This window comes from Mustela nigripes, chromosome 17 (genome assembly GCF_022355385.1).
Source record: "Mustela nigripes isolate SB6536 chromosome 17, MUSNIG.SB6536, whole genome shotgun sequence".
Taxonomy (NCBI): domain Eukaryota; kingdom Metazoa; phylum Chordata; class Mammalia; order Carnivora; family Mustelidae; genus Mustela; species Mustela nigripes.
In genome coordinates this window covers 7,544,943-7,565,329 of record NC_081573.1, presented here as the reverse complement: position 1 = coordinate 7,565,329, position 20,387 = coordinate 7,544,943, and the positions used below count along the sequence as shown (strand labels likewise).

The 20,387-nt window shown below is 57.2% G+C and overlaps 1 protein-coding gene across 1 annotated transcript in view; it reads left to right on the top strand.

Annotated features, from left to right (window-relative positions):
* Positions 1–18,053, top strand: part of PPP5C (protein phosphatase 5 catalytic subunit) — a 21,222-nt gene extending 3,169 nt beyond the window's left edge. Inside the window, exons 2-13 of the mRNA XM_059381468.1 lie at positions 2,552–2,793; positions 9,572–9,719; positions 10,473–10,594; positions 12,697–12,762; positions 13,065–13,163; positions 13,911–14,016; positions 14,760–14,902; positions 15,048–15,135; positions 15,947–15,987; positions 16,077–16,255; positions 17,270–17,351; positions 17,535–18,053. Of these exons, the coding sequence (XP_059237451.1) occupies positions 2,552–2,793; positions 9,572–9,719; positions 10,473–10,594; positions 12,697–12,762; positions 13,065–13,163; positions 13,911–14,016; positions 14,760–14,902; positions 15,048–15,135; positions 15,947–15,987; positions 16,077–16,255; positions 17,270–17,351; positions 17,535–17,597 (1,379 nt within the window). The 3' untranslated portion in view covers positions 17,598–18,053. The remainder of the gene's footprint in view (positions 1–2,551; positions 2,794–9,571; positions 9,720–10,472; positions 10,595–12,696; positions 12,763–13,064; positions 13,164–13,910; positions 14,017–14,759; positions 14,903–15,047; positions 15,136–15,946; positions 15,988–16,076; positions 16,256–17,269; positions 17,352–17,534) is intronic.
* Positions 18,054–20,387: the final 2,334 nt, after the last annotated feature.

Genomic DNA, 20,387 nt, shown 5'->3' with positions numbered 1-20,387 from the left:
CCCCCTGCTGCAAACCCCTCTGTGAGCTCAGAGCTTGGTCCCCTCTCTCTGGGCCTCATCGCCCCCCTTCTGTAAAATGGGAGGAGTTTTCTCAAACCCCCAAAGAGGCCTCTGCGTCCTAAGACTTTGCAGATGTGGTTAGGACCTCAGGCTTCCTAGATCCAAATCTTGTTTCTTTGTCTTGTGTACTGCGTGACTCCAGGCAAATGACTTAACCTCTCTGTGCCTTTGTGTCCTCATCTCTAAAATGGGGACTCTCTCCAGGTTAGATGCACCTGATTTGTAAGGCAGGTAGAACAGGGCCCGGAGTCAGTGTCATTGGGTAGATGCTGTGGGAAGTACAGTCCCCTCCCATTTCCTCTGCTTGGTTCTCCTCTTCTGGGTTAGTCATGTATTCGCTTCTTCTGCAACTATCTGCTGTGGCCACATTCCGAATGAGAGTTTATTTAGCCCTCCCAGCTTGGCGAGGCAGGGCACGGTCAAGCATGATTCCTGCATTTTCAGATGAGCCAGCGGAGATGCAGGGAGGAAAGGCTATTTGCCTGAGGCCTCGTGGACAGCATCCGCAGAGCCAGGTGTCAAGCTCGGACACACCAGGCTCCCCACCCTAGGCCAGACGGCCTCTTGAGTAACACCTCAGCCATCCAGAGAGCTGGCCAGAGGGCCTCTGGAACGCAGCCAGGAGGCTGGAGGTAGTCCTCGAAGGTACTGGCATTCCAGGGAGGGTCTGTCAGACTTGGGCTGTCTGGTTCTGCCCTTGCTTGTTTCTGGGAAGTCCTAGGCATGCCCTCCGGGGCTCCCAGTCCTGAGGAAGACACATTCATCACTGAATGGTGACAAACCTGGACCCAGCGGGGCTGGGATAGGTGAGCCCAGAGGCTGAGGCAGCCAGAAGGAGTGCCTGAGCCAGCCTGGGGATCAAGGAGGGCTTCCCAGAAGAGGGGACATCCGAGCCATTTGAAAGATTGCCAGGTATTAGGCTGCAGGAGGAATTGCTATATTGTTCCTGGACATCTCCCCGGGACCTGACTTCTCCTTCTCCTGCTGTCAGTCTGTTTCCGTCTTCCTTCCTTCCTTTCTTCCTTTATTCATTGAAGAACTATTCAGGGAGCCTGGAACCCTCTTCCATTTTCTTCACCTGACTCACTCTTTCTCATCCTCCAGATCTCCCAGTCTGTCTCTGTGCTAAACACTCTGGGTCATCGGTGTCTGGAGGGGTGTGTGTGTGTGTGTGTGTGTGTGTGTGTGTGTGTCCTGCAGGACTGTGAGCCCCCAGAAGGGTGGGGCAGAGGGGGTGCACATCATAGTCCCCCAAATCGGGCAAGTCTCTGAGCCTTAGCCTCCTGCCTGTTGAATGGGCACATGGGACAGGTCCAGGCCTGGCTCTGCAGATACAGACGGGTGTTTGACCTTGAACAAGACCTCTGTGACTCATCTATAAAGTGAGTGTCAGACGGGGCCTGTGCCATGGAGAGATGTGAGGATTCTGTAGGTCAGGATGTAAAGTGCACACCCATAACTCATTTCAGATAAAAGGAACCTCCCTGTGGCCAGATGACCCATCCTGCTGCTCTACACTTAGAACCTCGGTGTCCACACCCTGCTGCGGCTGTGGCCTTCGGGATTTGTCTTGCCGACCTCCCTGCCCTCATCCCTTCCATCCTCTCACTAGTTATACTCCAGCCACAGCAGCCTCTCACTGGTCCTGGAACACAAGGCTTGTGCTGACAGCACGCCCCTTCCATCCCCATCTCAGGGCCTTTGCACCTCCTGTTCCTTCTGTTGGGAATGCTTTTCGTCTTGTCCAGTTTGTTGCTTCTTTTGGGTCTCTGCTGGTGTGTCCCCCTCTCCTTGAGGCCCAAGTAGATTCCTTCTCGTTTCCCACTTCCTGTTCTCCTACTGGGCTCCCTCTTTGGGCTTGTTTACTTGCTTTGGGGGGGCTAGACAACCAAGGGACTCAGGGCAGTCACATTTGCTGATTCACAACATCTCAGCTCTGGTACTCGAATAAATCTCCCCTGGGCCATAGGACTGGAGGAAGACCCTCCGAGGTTCTGGAAGAAGTATCACCCAGGTTGGGGCCTTAAGGGGTGATGGCTGGGCATGTGTGTGGAAGTGACTTCGAGTCCTGGGATTTTATTTTTTTATTTTTTTTAAAGATTTTATTTATTTATTTGACAGAGAGAGATCACAAGTAGGCAGAGAGGCAGGCAGAGAGAGAGAGAGAGAGAGAGGAGGAAGCAGGCTCCCTGCTGAGCAGAGAGCCTGATGCGGGACTCGATCCCAGGACCCTGAGATCATGACCTGAGCCGAAGGCAGCGGCTTAACCCACTGAGCCACCCAGGCGCCCGAGTCCTGGGATTTTAAACCTGAGGAGACAAAAGCGTGGGACAGTTGGGAGGGGAAAGAGGGAATGAGCTGAGTAGACATTCCTGAGCTCAGCTGTAGACCTCGGTGTCCCCAGCAGTAGACAGGGAGAGCCAGCCTGGGGCCTGTTCTTACTGGGTGGCAGCAGCCCTGCCTCATGACGCCTCCTCCTCCATCTCCACAGCCAAGGACTACGAGAACGCCATCAAGTTCTACAGCCAGGCCATCGAGCTGAACCCCAGCAATGCCATCTACTACGGCAACCGCAGCCTGGCCTATCTGCGCACTGAGTGCTATGGCTACGCGCTGGCCGACGCCACACGGGCCATCGAGATCGACAAGAAGTACATTAAGGGCTACTACCGCCGGGCGGCCAGCAACATGGCGCTGGGCAAGTTCCGGGCGGCCCTGCGGGACTACGAGACGGTGAGCCGGACCTCGGGGAGGGGGCCGCCTGCCGGCACCCAAGCCCAGTGAATGCTGTCTAGGGCCAGGCCGGGGAAGGATGGCCTCTGGGTGCGTGGCTGGCAGGGGAGGCTACATTCATCTGCCCCTCACCCACCTGACAGATAAATGCCTGAGAGGCCCTTGGCCTAGAGCACACTTTGTGGGTTCACATCCCAGCTCTGCCATCACTTGCTTGATGACACTGGATGAGTCACCTGGCCTTTCTGTGCCGCCTGCTCCACAGCAGTTGGAGCACTGAGACCTGCCTCTAAGGGTTGGCATGAAGACTAAATGAGTTTCTGCTTTTTAAGCATTCAGACCAGTGCCTGGCCCATAGCCTGTGCCCTATATTGCACTGTTGGGGTTTTTGTCGCTATTAGTGACCAAGATCCATGCAGCCTATCTTGCAGAGGAGGAGCTCTAATTTGGAGGAGGGCAAAACCCAAACCTGTGACTTAGAGTAGACAAACAGAGTCGTGGCAGGGGGAGGATATGTGCTTGGAAGAAGGCAGAGAGGGCCATATGCCGTAGGGGGCAGCAGACAGGGCGTGTGTTGTGACAAGGAGACGAGGGAGGGGACCTAGAGCACGGCAGGTCACTAGTTCACCTGCTCATCGGCCACCCCCATCCCTCTGATTCGCCCTGATGGGCACGATAGGCTTGGGGATGTCAGTCACGTGTGTTCGCACCAGGGATGCCCCATGCCCTCTGCGGACTGGCAGAATGAGTTGTTGTGGCAGCCCTGTGGGAGGGGGACCGATGATTAACCCCATTGTGCAGATCGGGAGGCTGAGGCCCAGGGAGTTAGGTCACCTGTCTGCCAACATGTGGTGGGCAAGTGGCAAAGCCGGGGTTTGAACCCCTGGCACCTGTGTCTCCTGCTTCGGAGACCCTGAGAGGAGGGGTTTTGCTTGTTCTGTTCATTGAGTCATTGCTTGGCACCAACAGGGGCTCAGTCAGAATGTGTTGCGTTATTATTCTGCCCCCTCAGTCGCCCCCATACTCCCTCCTTTTGTTTCATTCACCACCAGGTGCTGAGGATCTTCTGTTGTGCGGGGAGGGGCGCCCAGGGGGCTGAGAGCCCTGGTCTGCTCTTGGAGGGAGTGTGGCTGGCTGCTGGCCAGGGGCAGAGGGTGGATTTCAGGTCAAGTGAAGTCTTGAGCCAAGCCCTTGGCCCCGGGACATCTGTGTCCGGGTGGGGGCAGAGGCATGGAAAAGGCGGTAATTTAGAGACGGGGGGCAAAGTAGGGGTGGGAGTGGGGTGACCTCTGGGAGGGCAGGGGAAGGAACCATGGCATAGAGTCCTTAGGAAGGAGCTTCAGATCCCAGGCCACTCCCCAGCCTAACCTTCCCCTGTGGTCCCCTAGTGTCCACATCTAGAGAATAGGGGCACTAGGAGTAGCCACCTCCTAGGTGGCTGTGGTATGAGTAGAGGTCCCTGGGGTGAAGGCCCATTAATAAGTAACCCAGGGGGGCCCTCAGGGTGGGACAGGGGCAGGGGTTTTCAGGGCTCCGGGTGTGGGGAGGGGCCTGGAGGAGATGGGGCAGGGCAGAGGACTGTCGAGCCTGAGCACAGGTCTGTGGCCGTGTCTTCCCCGTGCCTGGAGTTGCAGGGAACTCTTTTCCTGGGGGTACAGACCCCTTCTCCTTATGGCTCTGCCTCCAGATCAGGCAGGCGCCTAACACCTCATACTTCATGAGGCTGAGATGGTTGGTTCTAGCCGTCTTGTGGACATGATCACATCTGAGCTTCTTCCCAGGCCTTTTGGATGCCATGGAAGGCTGGTGGTGGGGGTCCACAGCCTTTTGGGAACCAACCTGAGGTGGGGCCACACTCAGCATTTACGTTGTCACAGCCTGTTTCCCTGTGGAGGCTTTGCCAGGAGCAGTGGGGGAGTCCCCACATGAGGCTGGGATCCTTGCCCGTGTGGCTGTTCCCCATGCCTTTGGGCGGTCCGCTTCTCCACTCTGACATTTCCTCAGGCTCTGTGAGCGCCGGGCAGTCCCCATCCAGAGTGTCTGCCTCCTGGCCTCCTGCCGTCTGGAGGAGCCCTGCAACTTGCTAGCGCTTTAGGCTCCCGTTTGGATCTGGATTGCAGTTTCCGCAGAGGCAGAGCCCAGATGTGGCCTGGGGTGAACACAGGACTGAGGCTCTGCCTTTGGTTGAAGGGTCTTCCCTTTCTTGGCCTCTGTCCTCATCTGCACGCTCACCGTGGCCTTGCTCTGTTGTGAGCTCTTCACGAGTGTGGATTTGGTCCACTGTGCAGGTAGGACGCAGAGGTCTGGGGGGGCACCCCTCCTCCAAGGTCTCCTGGTGGAGTTGGAACTGGAACCCAGAGTCCCATCTTGTGACTCTTAGTGGGCCGTGAGGTCAGCCCAGTGGTTTGAGACCAGCACCTCTGTGTTCCTCAAATAGAATAGAGCAGAATAAAGCAGTTCCTTTGGAGGAAGTGTGTACATATTTGTGAAAAAATGTTTCTCACGTATGTGTATATGGGTGTGTGGTAGAAAACCTATCTTTCCTTACCCTGAGTCATAATCAAAAGCCTCAAGGTCACTGATGTAGGAGCTGGCACCGGCTGCACAGTCAGGACACCCAGCCACGGGCTGGGTAGCTCTGAGTGCTTTGGCTCTCTGCCCTCGTGTCCTCATCTGTAGAAGCGGGGACAGCACCAGGGCCTGCCTGAGTGTTCGTGTGAGGAATAATTGAGATTTGTACATTGAGTGGGGCCTGCTCCCACTTAGCATTCGTGGTCTTTTCCTCCTGGGGGTGTCTGGGGGAGAGCCCGTGGCCGGCAGGAAGGGCTGTTGCCCCTCCAGAGGCCTCCACAGGAACCGGCCTCCCTTTGCCATGGGTCCATGTTGAACCCCGCTCCCCGCATCCCTCTCACCTCTGAGTAAATCCTTTCAGAGGGACCTTTGCTCCAGGATCCCTTGTCCCTTTTTTTGGGTCCTCTTCTCAGAGGACCGCTCTTTCCCTGCCGTGTTCTTTCCTGTTTGTGGTGGGAATGCATCTGGTCATGTGGGCTCAAGCTGGTCCCGGGGACTCCTTCTACACTCCCCACCTTGGATCTTGGAGGTTTGGTGTATAATGGGGTTTGCATTTGGGTTTCTTCTTCCAGCGTCGTCCAGCCTTGCAAGCCCTCACAGCACGCGGACACCCATGGGATGACTGCCCCATGGTGCCAGGAGTGCCCAGAGCTCATGCCTCGTACGGCTCCCACCGTGGGCCGGGTACAACGGTGACCCTCCTGCCCTAGTAACTGGTAGTCTTCACACCAACCCTGCACCGTGGGGCCTGTCCTTATCCCTGATTTACAGATGAGGAAACTGAGGCTCAGAGTGTGGTTTGCTCCCTCAAGGTCCCACAGCCAGGAAGTGACAGGCTGGTACCCGAGTCAGGCTTGTGACCACCAGCCCTACGCAGCAGGCAGAGCGTCTTGGCACAGCCTCTTCCGTGGCTCGGCTCTGCTCCAACGGTCTCTCTTCTCTTCTGTTGCATTGTAAAGGGAACGTTGAGTATAACTTAGTGACTTAATTAAGTCACTAGAGGGTCTTACCCTGGAGGGTGACAACCCCAGTATCGTGCTTGAGACCGTCACTGTGCAGTGCCTGCCCGAGACGTTGTCACAGCCTGTCAATGTCCTATCAATTGACAGGTCCCTCCTGTCAATGTGCCCAGCCCAGCCCAGCCCCTCTCCGGCCACATCCCGTCACACTTGTAGTGATGTTTTGACAACTCGTTTGGCGGCCCGCTCTGACCTGAACTTACAAGAGGCCGTCAATGGTCTCGATGCCTCCACTTGCGGTGACCAGAGCTTCCACTGCCCAGTGCTATACTGTCATCAGGAGGTGCCACTCGGACCTGCCGGGGACGTCACGGAGGGATCGCGAGCCCAGCTCACTGTGCCATCAGCCAGAGCATTGTGGTTCTTGGGTGTGAGTGCCCCCAGTGGAGTGGCGCTTGTCAAAACAGCTTCTTTTTTTTTTTTTAAAGATTTTATTTATTTACTTGAGAGAGAGATAGTGAGAGAGAGCATGAACGAGGAGAAGGTCAGAGAGAGAAGCAGACTCCCCATGGAGCTGGGAGTCCGATGTGGGACTCGATCCCGGGACTCCAGGATCATGACTTGAGCCGAAGGCAGTCGTCTAACCAACTGAGCCACCCAGGCGTCCCTCAAAACAGCTTCTTGAGGGCATCGTGGCTTCACCTGCTGTTGTGAGAAGTGAAGTGAGATCGTGCTCCCAGCTTCCCCCGTAACCACGCAGACGCCACGGTCAGGATCCGCACCATGATACAACCCACACCCCTCTTTCTAAAGACAAGTCCAGTGTTGAGTTCTGACTCCCCAGGCCTTCCAGTCTGGCACAAATGACCTTCCTCTGGAGCAGGGGGGCCCGGCAGAGCCACTTCCCCTTTCGCAGCCTGGCTGGTAGTAAGTCGTGGCGGCAGCCGCGGCCGCTGCCAGGCCCACAATGAGCACGTGCTGGCTGCCAGTCCCCGTGATAGGCCCCCCGCAGGGGTGCTGGCACCCTGCCCTCTTCCTTGGAGCTGAGGGGGCTCGGGACAGGGACAGGAGGCCACAGGCTGGGAGAGGCGCGGCCCAGCATGTGTGCTGCAAGGCGGGATCCTGTGCAGGCAGAGAACAGAATCCTGGCTTCTGGGGCCTCAGTTTCTCTACCTCATGTCTCTGGGCCTCAGTTTCCTTATCCATCAAGGGGGGGGGGGTTGTGGTAACACCCAGCAGAGCTGCTTGGAGGATTAAATGAGCAACTTCAGTGCGTACGATGACGTCCGGCACAAAGGAGTAAGGGCTCTGAAAATTAGCCGTGTACCGTTACTGCCACTGCTTTCTTTTCCCTGCCTTGTTAGTGTTCGTCCCCATCCTCTGCCCACCCTGGGAGCTCTCTGAGAACGGGGACCAGCCAGAGGAAACTCTCAGTGGTTCATCCATCCACCGGGACATACTCAGTCCCTGGGGGGCCATCTTCCAGTGGGGAGACACCCATGTCCAGCCCGGGGGGTGCTCCTGGAGGACAGCAGGGGGAGGAGGAGCTAGGAGGGAGTTGGAGGAGGGAGGGAGGTGTCCTCGGCTGGGGGCGAGTGCAAGGTGACGGGAGCTGGCACATTGGACTTATGGGTTTGGTCTGGCCGGGTTGTGCCGGGCAAACAGAAAGCAGGAGGGTGGGCAGGCCCATGTGGGCCAAGCCGAGTGGCGGTTTGGACTTGATCCCAGGGTGTGGACTCGTACCCTCTCCCTGTCGGGAAGGACTCCAGGGGATGTCTGGGGCCGCCTCCCTCTGGAGCCTCACACCGCACCCACACCCCAGGTGGAGCCGCCTGGCAGGCTGCCCGAGCCCGAGCCTGCCCAGACAAGGAGGAAGCCATCGCCTGCCACGACCCGGCTTCCTGCCATCTGCTGGGTCTGTGCACCCGTCCCCAGGGTGGATGAGCCCCCGTGATCCGCGGGGGTAAGGAGGTGCCTCTGCACAGGCTTCTGACCCCACCCCCCGCCAGCCTTTCCCAGGGGTAGTGGCATCCCCGCACTTGAGGGCTCTCTCTGGGCCCACAGCACAGGATCTGGGGGAGCTGTTCTTCGGGCGACCCGTGGGGTGGGCAGGTGAGGCAGGGTCCACTCATAGCAAGTACAGTTACAGATAAGGAAACAGGACGGGGTGGGGTGATGTCCTTGCCTAAGGTGACACAGTAAGAAGGTGGCAGAGCCCTCTCTGTTTCCAAGCAGGAGGGTCAGAGTTTTTACAGAAAGTGGGATAGAAAGGGGGGTGGGGGGTGCTCCTTTTACTGAGAACTTACTGTACCTCCACGTCACGGGCCTGGTGCCTGTTTGCGAGTGACCCCATTTCAAGCGCAGTGGCCCGTGGAAGGGGCCATGAGGTGCATCTGCGGCTGGTGTGGACTTTACTCTGGCCGGCACCACAGCGCACGCTTTGTGCAAGTCTGCTTCTGTGACCTGGCTGGCCTCTGAAGCGGAGACAGTTACCGCTTCCTCCCACAGAGAGGCTGGCCCGCCGCTCCGCGGTTGCTCGGCTGAGGGGTGGTGGCGCTGGGGCTTGAACCCAGGCGGCCAGCCTCTGCCCACAGTCTCGCTGCCCTTCAGGGGCGGAGACGGAGGGGACACCACGCGGTGCTGGCTGCAGCCTGCTGACTTGTGCTTCCCCACGGCCCTGCCAGGTGGAGTCTGTCATGTGTGCCCCCTGCTGCCCTTTTATAGATGAGAAAATGGAGGCCCCGGGGGTCGGGTTATCCGGCAGGTCATTGGTTCTGTTGAGTCTGTTCCTTGTGCCTGTGGGCCCAGCCCACCCTTTCCTGTTCATCCCACTTGGTGCTGGTGTGGACTGTCATGTCGGTAAAGCAAGCCTCAGCCTGCTGGGGTCCCCTGGAGGAACTCCAAGCTGAGACTTATTTTAATGACAGAGCTAAGATTTTTGTAAGAAATCCCACCTGCTTGGGTTAACAGTGTGTCCCAAACCTCAGGACTGCCCTGGGTGGGTAGCTCTCCTGGCCCAGTTTTGGGACGCACAGACTGTCGTCTGGAGGTGACAAAGGGTGGGGTCGCACCACTGGCGCATGGAGGCCGGGGTCTGGGTCCAGGTTCACTGCACCCAGGGCCAGACCGGCCGAGCACAGCCGCGGCGCCCCCTTTTTTGCCCACTCCTCTGCCCCAGGCCAGCTGTTCCTGGGCGCTGATGCCTCTTTTCTCCCTCCCTCCCTCCCTCTGCCCACCTACCTGCCCAGGTGGTGAAGGTGAAGCCCCATGACAAGGATGCCAAAATGAAGTACCAGGAGTGCAACAAGATCGTGAAGCAGAAAGCCTTCGAGCGGGCCATCGCCGGCGATGAGCACAAGCGCTCCGTGGTCGACTCGCTGGACATCGAGAGCATGAGTGAGTCAAGCCTGGGGGCCCTGCCACACCCAGCACCGAGCATTCCACACCCCTGCACAGGCACTCTCCATCCTCCGCTCTCCATTCCCGTGCAGCGCACACTGGGGAGTGGGGGGTGGGAGGGGTGGAGCTATTTCCTGGCCCAGTACCAGGGCCGCGGTCTGTTGCTCTTCTGCCTGCGTTCCTGGGAACTCTACAATCCTGCACTGGGGCTTGCGTCCCCCAGTTCAGGCGAGGTGGGTGAGTCCTTCCCACCCCCCGCCGGGGCCTAGCTCCCTATCTGCATCTGTACCGCCCAGCCCACCCCTCACGGGTCTCCCTGTGGGATTTGTCTAGGTCCTCCAGGCCCTCTGAGGAGTCAGTCATTCATTCCACAGTGAATTACTGAGCACCCCAGGCACTGGGGATACAGCTGTGAATAAAATAGTCTCTGCCCTCCTTGAGCTGATGCCTGGTAGGGAGAGCAATGATTAACAAGTCAACAAATGAATTAACCATGTTGAGTGCTATAAAACCAAGTAGGCAGTGGGGAGAGAAGGTGCTGGAAAAGGGGGAACCACTGGACAGAGAGGTCAGCAGAGTCGTCCGAATAGAAGGAGCGGGCAGGGAAAGGACCTGGCTGGGAAGCAGGACCTTCTCCATCCATCTTCCTCTCGCCCTGTGCCCGGGAGCCAACCCTGTGCCGCACCACCCCCACCTCCCCCCCGCCCCGTGGTGACTGGCCACTGACTCCCGCCCCCGCTCACACACCAGCCATTGAGGACGAGTACAGCGGGCCCAAGCTTGAGGATGGCAAAGTGACAATCACCTTCATGAAGGAGCTCATGCAGTGGTACAAGGACCAGAAGAAACTGCACCGGAAATGCGCCTACCAGGTAACGCCCCCGCCAGGTGCTGCACACACTTGGGACCCCCCAATAGCATCTGCCACAAAGGGCGGGTCGAGGGGAAGAGGGGCCCCGGCGGCCAGCACTGCCGAGTGGGGAGTGTCCTGAGCACGGCGCAAAGGAAGCCTTTATTTCTGATGCTGCGTTTTCATTTCTGGCATTTCCATCTAGTTATTTTTATTAATAGTTTTCATCTCCCTGCCCCATATGTTCATGCATATTGTCTTTTCCACTAGATCTTTTACACATTTATCATAGTTATTTTAAAGTCTCTGGTAATTCCACCATCTGGGTCATCTCTGGGTCTGCTTCTGTTGCCTGTTCTTCATGTGGTTCATCGTTTTTTTCATCTGCTAGACATTTGGGGTAGAAGAACAGTAGAGACTGAGCTAAGTAAGCATTGTGCGCAGGAGATGGCGGCCCTGTCTTCTGTCAGGCCACTGGCGTGAGGGGCCCCATCCATCTGGTCCACAGTTGTGCGGCTCTTGCTGGAGTTCAGCCCTGGCTCATGGTATTTTAAGACTGGAATCCAGACCCTCCCGTCAGCCCTGGCAGGATCCCAGGGATGTCTTTATGCTACAAAGTCTCCAGCTTCTGGAACTTTGGGAGCGCTCTCTGATTTTCAGCCCCACAGCCAGATTTTTGGGCTGCGAGTTCTATGCTGTCCAGTGTAGGCCTCACTCCTGTGCCTGGGGAGGCTCCCCCCTTACACGCACACTGTGCTGCTTCATGCCTCCCTTTGTGTGACGGCAGCGGCAATGGGTTGACAGGTGAGAGCAAAGGCACTGGGTGGCGGGGGCTGCTCGGGGCTCTCGGCTGTCACCAGCCCGCACACGGCCTGAGCGCCCTGCCGGCTGCCCTCACTCTGGGCCTTGAGGAGCCCTATGGCCTCCTGCCTCATGCCTTGTGCCTGGGAAGCCCCACGGAAGGGCCTGTTGCCTCCACAGCTGATGGATTTAGGTTTCTTTGTGAGCACCCTCGGCTCTCAGATGGTTTTCATGAAATTGGGTTTTATGGATTTGGGGTTTGTTGTCATTGGGACAAGAGTGACAGTCTTTTGTAACCTCCTCATTCTGACCAGAGGTGGACATATTCTGCTTTTTTTTTTTTTTTTTTTGATAGTTTGGGGTATTTTCTTCCCCAGCTTTTATTTTGAAAATTCTCAAACCTACAGAAACATGGAAAGAACAGTACAGCTAATATCCATGCCTCCTTCACCTGGATGTTAACACTTTGACACATTTACCTTCGTTTTCTACACACGTGTGCACGCGCATGCACACAGCAGGCTTTCTCTTCTCGTTTCTTTTCCTGAACCAGAAAGGTATTGCATCATAACTGTATCTCCTAAAAGCAGGACATTCTCCTGTGTGACCACAGGTCAGGTGTCCCCCCTCAGAAGTTAGTAAATAATGCCTAGTGCAGACAGTCCACAGGCTGTCCACAAGATCTGGAAACATTGTCAAATATACATAGCAACGCCAAGGTCATCTTAGATCTTCTCTTAGCAAAAACTAGTATTATCTACATTTCTAGACATACTTTAAAATACTTTAATACCTGCCCCCCCCCCCAATTCTCCCAAAAATGTCCTTTTAAGCTATTTTGTGGTTTTGGTTTTTATGGTGTTTTTGTTTTTTGTTTTTGTTTTTAAATCCAGACTCCACTGAAAGAGCAGATGTTGCATTTTTATCTTCCTTCATCTAGAACAGTCTCGTGCCCTTTTGGGGAGACTCTTTCATGACACATGTACACATGTCTGGGCCAGTTTGGTTAGAAAATGTTTCACATCTGGATTCTCCCTTGTTTCTTCATGACGCTGATTATTTTAAGGGGAACCCAGAATCTCGGTTTTCACGTGACATAATCCTGACGTTGCCACAGAGGCTGCTGGGGTCACAGCTCGGGGGCTGCCTGTGGCTCCCGCCAGCACTCGCTCAGCCGGCCTCCACTGCCCAGCCATCTCCCCTCCCAGCCTCTCCCTCACCCTCCATACCGCAGTGTGTGCTGGTCAGCCCAGGCTCGCCGGGGCCTGGGATGGGCGACAGGTCCTCCCTCCAGCTGGGCTCACAGCCCACCCTGTCTTCCAGATCCTGGTACAGGTCAAAGAGGCCCTCTCTAAGCTGAGCACGCTTGTGGAGACGACGCTCAAAGAGGTGCGCGCCGTGGGGCAGTGTGTGGACGGCCAGAGGTGGGAGCTCCCCGGCTGGGGAGGGGCTGTGGAGCTCAGAAACTCACAGACCCACCTGGCTTGATCTGCCTTTTCTTCCCCTCTCCCACCCCGCTTCTCTGGGCCTCCTGGTCTCTGTCCCACCCCCTTCATTTCTGTGTCCCCTGCCTGTGTCTTTTGCATGCTTCTTCTTGGTCTGCTGTGACCTCTTGCCCCTCCCCTCACCTCTGCCCCCTCCCCACATCTCTCTCTGGGCCCCTCCCTCTCCGGTGGCCTCTTTTCTTCCAGACAGAGAAGATTACGGTGTGCGGGGACACCCATGGCCAGTTCTATGACCTCCTCAACATCTTTGAGCTCAATGGTTTACCCTCGGAGACCAATCCCTATGTATCCTTCCTCAGCAGAGCACACTCTCCCTGTTCCTCCAGCGGGCTTTGAGAAAGGCACCCCTGCCTGCAAGCAGGGCCTGGGCCTGCAAAGGGAGAAGCCAGAGCAGTTGCTCAGGCGAGGGCATGTGGGAGATGTGGCTGGCTGGTACCAGATAGGCCAGGGTCGCCCCCGCATGCTGTGCAACCTGGGCTGGTGGCTCATTCTCTCTGGGCCCCTGTCCCTCTTCGTCTGCAGATGAGGCCGCTGTCAGCACATGTGGAGCAACCTCTTCTCTTGGGCCTCAGATGCCTCGTTAGCAAAGTGGGCATCGTAGGGTCTGCCTCCTAGGAGTGTCAAGAGGCCTCGAGGAGCTGAGGAGCCCGCAGTCAGAGCGGCTTGATAAAGGCCACGGTGTGGGGCCACCAGGCCTGTGCAGTGCTGGGTGGGAGGGTCTGTGTTCTGTTTCCCCTGTGGCTTGAGGGCTTGTACTGGGAGGGGGAGCGGAGCAAGCTGACCACCCCACATCCCCCTCCACCGTTCATTTTCCTGAGAAACAGGTGCGTTGGGGACCTTCAATACTGTCCTGCTGAGGCTCGGAGAGGCCCAGCTGCTGGGCCAGAGCCAAACAGCCAGGAGAGACAGCAGCGCAGACCCCCGGCCCTTTTGACACCCCCACTCTAGGAAGGAACAGGCAGGAGCCTGGGATGTGGGGAGGCTGAGGAGGGAGGCAGTGTCCGCCCTGCCATGTTTCCCTTAGCAGGACAGATATTTAATGGTGACTTTGTGGACCGCGGCTCCTTCTCCGTAGAAGTGATTCTCACCCTGTTTGGCTTTAAGCTCCTGTACCCAGACCACTTTCACCTACTTCGAGGTAAGCTGGGTGGCAGCTGGGTCTGGGGTTGGTGCGGCCTTGTACAGGATGAGCCCCCAGGGTGGGGGTGGGGGGCCTTGTCCATGAAGAGATGGAGACATGAGCGGCAGGAGGGAACGAGGCAGTGGGCTGGGTTGGGGGCTCCTGGGGGCCCAAGTGCCAGATTCGTGGCCAGGTTCAGGGGTTGACCCAGCAGCGCTCGGTACTTGGTAGGTGTTGGGTAACCACCTGCTGCGGGCTTCCCTGTAGGAGGTGCTGAAGGGCTGGCTGCGGCTTACACGGGGTCTGGCGGCTGCCTCGTCTCCTCCAAGCCCCAGGAGCCCTGGGAGAGAGGAAGGAGGCTGCATGTGGGGAGCTGGCGGCACAGCACGGGGCCGGCCCACACTGCGTGTTCCATAGTGGGCCCCTTTTTTCCTTAAGACTTGTGCCCTCCTTGGTCCTTCTACCCTGGAAGGCACGCAGCTTCTCCAGACGGGAGCTCAAGGCCCACGGGGGCAAAGGACACAGCCATGGTCACTTGGGGCTGCACCAGGCCTGTGCCTTGTGGCCTGACGCCCAGTGTGAGCCCCTCAGACTGTTTATCTCTCCAGAAAAGGGGCCGAGAACAGTATCTGTGCCTCCTCGGGTTTCTGGGGGGCCGACCAGCTGATGGTGACTGTTGTGGGCTTGGGGCCCCTGGACATGGGCCCCGAGGGCACCCAGGCAGGGCTGCTGAGGCCCCTCTTCATCCTGCTGCTGCCCAGGCAACCACGAGACGGACAACATGAACCAGATCTATGGCTTTGAGGGCGAGGTGAAGGCCAAATACACAGCCCAGATGTATGAACTCTTCAGCGAGGTGTTCGAGTGGCTCCCGCTGGCCCAGTGTATCAACGGCAAAGTGCTGGTGAGGGCGGCAGCAGGACCCTGCGGGCCCCTCCACCTCCCGCACCCCTGGGGGCTGCATGTGGCCACGTGCTAAGGAAGCACGTCCGAGAGTTGGGGTGTGGCCCACGTCTCCACTCATACAGCTGTACCCCCCCGCACCCCAGATCATGCATGGAGGCTTGTTCAGTGAGGATGGCGTCACCCTGGACGATATCAGGAAAATCGAGCGGAACCGGCAGCCCCCAGATTCAGGTGACCAGGGCGGGCCAGGTGGCACCTCCTTCCCTCCCAGAGCTGCAGCATTTCCGGCGGAGAGGGGTGGCTCTGCCCCGGTGGGCCTTCTGGCCCTTGGTAAGAACGGCAAGGCCGAGCCTCCGTGTCCTCTCTCACGGGGCTGTGCTGGCACGGGGCCTCGTGTTCACCACAGGGAGCACGCATCCATCGCTTCCTTGTGAGTTCGGCTGCTGAGCCCAGAGAATGACATACCGGGGCTCCTGTTGTAGCCATGAGCACAGATGGAGAGGACTCACACGGGCGCACACACACACCCAACTGTGGGAGGCGTGGCACGGGGCCCGGAGAGGGTGGGTAGATGCCCTCTCGGGGGACACCACATGGGAACTGATGGGGATGGAGGCACCCGCCACACAGAAGAACGTCCCAGGCAAGCACAGGGCTTCCCACGTCAGGGGTGAGCTCCGCAGCTGCGAGGAACAGTTGGTGGCCAGTGGTTTTAGGGTGAGCAGGGATGTGCTTTTTAAAGGGGTAGATGGGCCAGACCCTACAGAGCCTCACAGGCCTGGGTAAAGAGCATGGGCTTTGTTTTTGTTCCTAGGGCGGTGGGAGCCACAGCAGGCTCTGAGCAGCAGAGGGGTGTGATCTAAACTGCTCTGTTAGAAGTTCTCCCATTGCGGGGCCAGAACACATTGAACGGGTCTGGAGGGGAGATCACGGGGCTCCCAAGCCCACTTCACGAGCCCCTGCTCAGGAATGCCCTGCCTAGCCCCCACCCCAACTGCTGTGGGGTGGGCCAGTCCCTGATGTCCCCTCTCCTCCCCCCCAGGTCCCATGTGCGACCTGCTCTGGTCAGACCCACAGCCGCAGGTCAGTGTGCCCAGGGCTGTGGCCGGCAGGTGCGGGCTGTGGGCAGAGAGGGTGGGACGGTGAGCACCCTGAGCTCCCTGTCTCCCCAGAACGGACGCTCAGTCAGCAAGCGGGGCGTGAGCTGCCAGTTTGGCCCTGATGTCACCAAGGCCTTCTTGGAGGAGAACCACCTGGACTACATCATCCGCAGTCATGAAGTCAAGGCCGAGGGCTACGAGGTGGCACACGGTGGCCGCTGTGTCACCGTCTTCTCCGCCCCCAACTACTGGTGGGTCCCACCTCCCCCACGGGTCTGGGCTTCTCTTCCCTACCTACTGCTTTTTGTGCTGGGGGGTTTTGTTTTTGTTTTTTAATTTTATGATCAGAAAATGTCAAAGACAGTCAGGCGGAGGTAAAGTCGTACAATGCCCATGTGGTCATCACCCAGATTCACCAGTTCCCAACTACCCGGGCTCTTCTAAAGCAAACCCCAGGCATTCCCTTTTCCATGCACTGATACCCCCATATGCTTCAGGAAGAAAGAACTCTTCTCTGCGCAAGCAGAAGACCACTGTCCTACTATCAGGTGTCAGGAGAAGTCCCCTGAATCCAGTGCCCTTTCCTCATGTCTCTCATAAATGTCTTTCCAGTCTGATGCCTTCCAAGTAGGACCTGAACAAGGGCCACACTCAGTCTCCTTGTGTTCCCGTTCCCCGTCCCTCCTTCCCTGCCTCTTGCCAGGTTTTGGGTGAAGAAACCAGGCCCCTCGTCTTGCAGTTGCCTGTGCTCTGAACCAGGCCGCCCATATCCCCCGGATGCCGGGCACCACATTCCTCTGTCCCTTGTGTTTCAGGGCAGAGTTCAGGTTCTGGCAAGAGCTCTGCCTCCATGGGGCCGCGTGTCCCCCTGCCTGTGGGGTCAGGAGGGCCCTCTACTGCCCTGTGCCCCACCTTCACCTCCTTCCCCACATCCCCCCCCTCCTCCTACCCAAGCCTCCCCAGGGGGCAGAGTGGGGGGTGGGGGTGGGGAATCCTTTCTCCTGGATTCCTGCCTTTCCGGTTGGCTTGTCACTTGTGTCTCCCTGTCCTTCTGCATCCATGACTCTCTCCCTCTCCCAGCCTTAAGCCTCTCTGTCCCTCTCTTTTTATCAGTATCTCCCATGGGTTCTGTCCATCTGTCTCCCCCTCTTCTCTGAGACTTTGCCATCCAGCCTCCTTGGGTATCTTCCCCACCACCTCCCCAGCCCTGGTCCCCATGGGCCCTGCCACACTCCTGACTGGCCCCTCTGCCTCTGTTCGCACAGTGACCAGATGGGGAATAAAGCCTCCTACATCCACCTCCGGGGTTCCGACCTGCGGCCCCAGTTCCACCAGTTCACAGCAGTGGTGAGTCACCTGCGCAGTCCCCTGCCCACCCTGGCCTGGACCTGGGGAGGACGCAGCTGAGCGGTCTAGGCAGGGGCAGAGCTCAGTGCCTAGCAGCATTTGCCGGGAGGGCTGTTGTATGCATCTGGTGCTCTGAAGATGCCCCATTTCTATCTCCCTGGCCCCGTGTGTTCTTGTCCCCAGCCTCACCCCGACGTCAAGCCCATGGCCTACGCCAGCACGCTGCTGCAGTTAGGGATGATGTGAGGCCCGCGCAACCCAGGGCCTGCTCCCCGTGTGACCCCAGGCCCGGCCCAGGGCAACGTTGGACCCCCTTTTACTTTGTAAAGTTTGTATTTATTCCCCTTTAGGTTTGCAGAGGGGGTGGGGAGCCGACCAGAAGGTCCGCTCCCCAGAGAAAGAGGAAGGAGGTGGAGAGGCTGGGGTTGGGGCACATCCGGGCATTGTGGAGGGAGGCCTCAGCCTGTGGGGTGGGCGGGGCCCGATGCTTCCCCGCCTTCCTCGTTTGCATGGCCCCTTCCCCTGAAGCAATAGGGCCCCGCCATAGGAAGACCCCCCGGGAGGAGGGTCATCAGGGAGGCCTCACCTGCATCCCCCTCTCCTGGCGGCCCCGAGACGGGGCGAGGCTGGGGCTCACCCCCTCCCCCAGCTATTTTATGTCTGTAATTAAATATGTTAAAATAAAGTCATTATTGTAAGTCAGCTGGTGTCAGATGGTGGAGCTGCTGGGATTGGGATAATCACAGCATCCCGACAAGTAGGGGGACCACCGAGCCCCGCACCCCTTCTCTTCCATCTCCTGGGGGCTAGATCGGCTGGATGGCTGGGCTTGGGGCTGACCAGCCAGGCTGCCCCAGTGTCTGCACTTACAGCGGCCCCTGGAGAGGGAAACCGCAGCTGCGGCCCAGGGCGCACACAAGGAAACAAGGCACAAGCTGGCCTGGGGAGGCCAGGCCCAAGCAGAACGCTGGAAAGACTGGTCCTTCTTCTGGCGATGCTGGAACAGGCCCTCGCTGAGGCTGCCATGTGCTCTCAGTCGCTCAGAGTGTCCTGGCATTTACAGCATCCAGGGAAGCAGATACTTCCCCTACCAGGGAAGACCAGAGGTGTTTTCTGCGGCTCCTTCATCCTCCATCAGAGATTAATACCGAGTCCTGTCCAGGCTGCTTTGCCTACCCCTGGCCCTGTGGAGACATTTCCATTTTCAAGTTCGAGCTTCTCTTGACCCACCTTTTTCTGGGGAGGTGCAGACCTTGGGTGCTGTCCGTCTGTGGGCAGGTGACCACAGCAGGAGGGCTTGAGCTCAAGATGTCAGAATGAACTTCAAGCCCAGAGCTGCAGTTTTTCCTGTAGAAAGAGGCCCCTAGCTAGCATTTAATAGCTGCTTGGTGCTGCGTGTTAGGGATGACTTGGTTCCAGATTGTATGTGCCTGGCAGTCCTCATAAAACCCTGATTGGTGTCTTTTTTAACTTGTTATTTGGGAACAGTTCTTAACTGCACAAAAAGCTGCAGGAGAAATGCAAAGAACACTCGTCCACCGTTTACCTGGGCTCACCTGTGAACAAACTGTTTTGTTCTGTTTGACACCATGCGCGCGTGCCCACCAGTGTTTTCCTCAGCCGCTTGGAAGACCGCAGCCCAGCGTGGATCATGGCCCTTGACCCCTGTGTCCTTCAGTGTGTTCTTCCTACAAGTCAGGCTCCTCTCACGTAACCACATGACCCACACCCGCTAGGAGAGCCTCACGGTGATAGCATGTCTGCTTGCGTCCACCTGCCGTGTGTCCGTCCATATCTGTGGAACCCGGTGCCCGCTGCATTATATTTAGTCCTCTTTGGTCCGCTTCGATCGGGAACATGTGCTCAGCCTTTTTGTGCTCTTTCAGGACATTGACAGATGCAATGAGTACAGTCCTTCCCCCTTTAGAAAAGTTTATGTGGGGTTGTCTGGCGTTTTCTTCATGAGATTCGGGTCGGGGACCTCTAGCTGGAACAGCATGTAAGGCAATAGTGGGAGACCCTGTGTTTGGAAGAATGCTGCAGAGAATTTCCTCGGGGCTTTCTTTCCTTTTTTTTTTTTTTCCCCTTAAACTGTGAAGATTTGCTTATGTTCTGTGTGAGTTTAACCATGTTTCAGTTTATATGCCAGTCCTTTCTCTTTAGCCTTGGCTTGGGCTGCTGTGGCCAGGCAAAAGCTGATTTTGATGAGGTTGAACTCATTGGTGTTTCTCTCAAGATCTCCACATTGTGAGTCGGGGTCAGACCTCTTCTCTACACCCAGGTTCCACAGACATCCCGACAGGCTTTCTTCCCACATTTGTGCAATTTTGTGCTTTCCATCTGGATCTCAGGTCTGTTTGGAGTTTATTCCGGTACGTGGGGTGTTCTCTTTCCGAGTGACTACTAGAGGAATTTTTTAAATGAAAAGAGAAACCACTTCAGGAGATGCTGTGAGGGATGTGAGGAAACATCAGCATGACGGAGCCGGGGTGGTGGGGCAGGAAGGACAGGGGAGGAGAGGGACTTGTTAGGGGAAGGTCTTAGTATGTCCGTAAGGTTTTTTGTTTTAAGATTTTATTTATTTATTTGACAGAGAGATCACCAAGTAGGCAGAGAGGCAGGCAGAGCCCGGTTGGGGGAAGCAGGCTCCCTGCTGAGGGGCTCGATCCTAGGACTCTGAGACCATGACCTGAGCCGAAGGCAGAGGCCTAACCCACTGAACCACTCAGCCTCCCCTCAATACATCCATTAATTTTAAAGAACTCAGTAGGGACAGACCTGTATGAGCTTGGGTCTGAGGTTCAACGCAATTGACCAACCACAGAAACAACCAACGTCTAAATTCTGAAAGGGAGTTTGGCCAAGAGATGTCTGTGAAACAGGAAATTAAGAAGCAGGGCTGCAGATGCTGGGATGTGGGAACCCACCCTGGTTAGAGTTTAGGTCAGGGTCACCAAGCTAGGGTCATGGGAGTGCACAGAGGTGGCAGAGCGGGGAGACACGGAGATCAGATGTAGACACCATGTTGCAGAATCT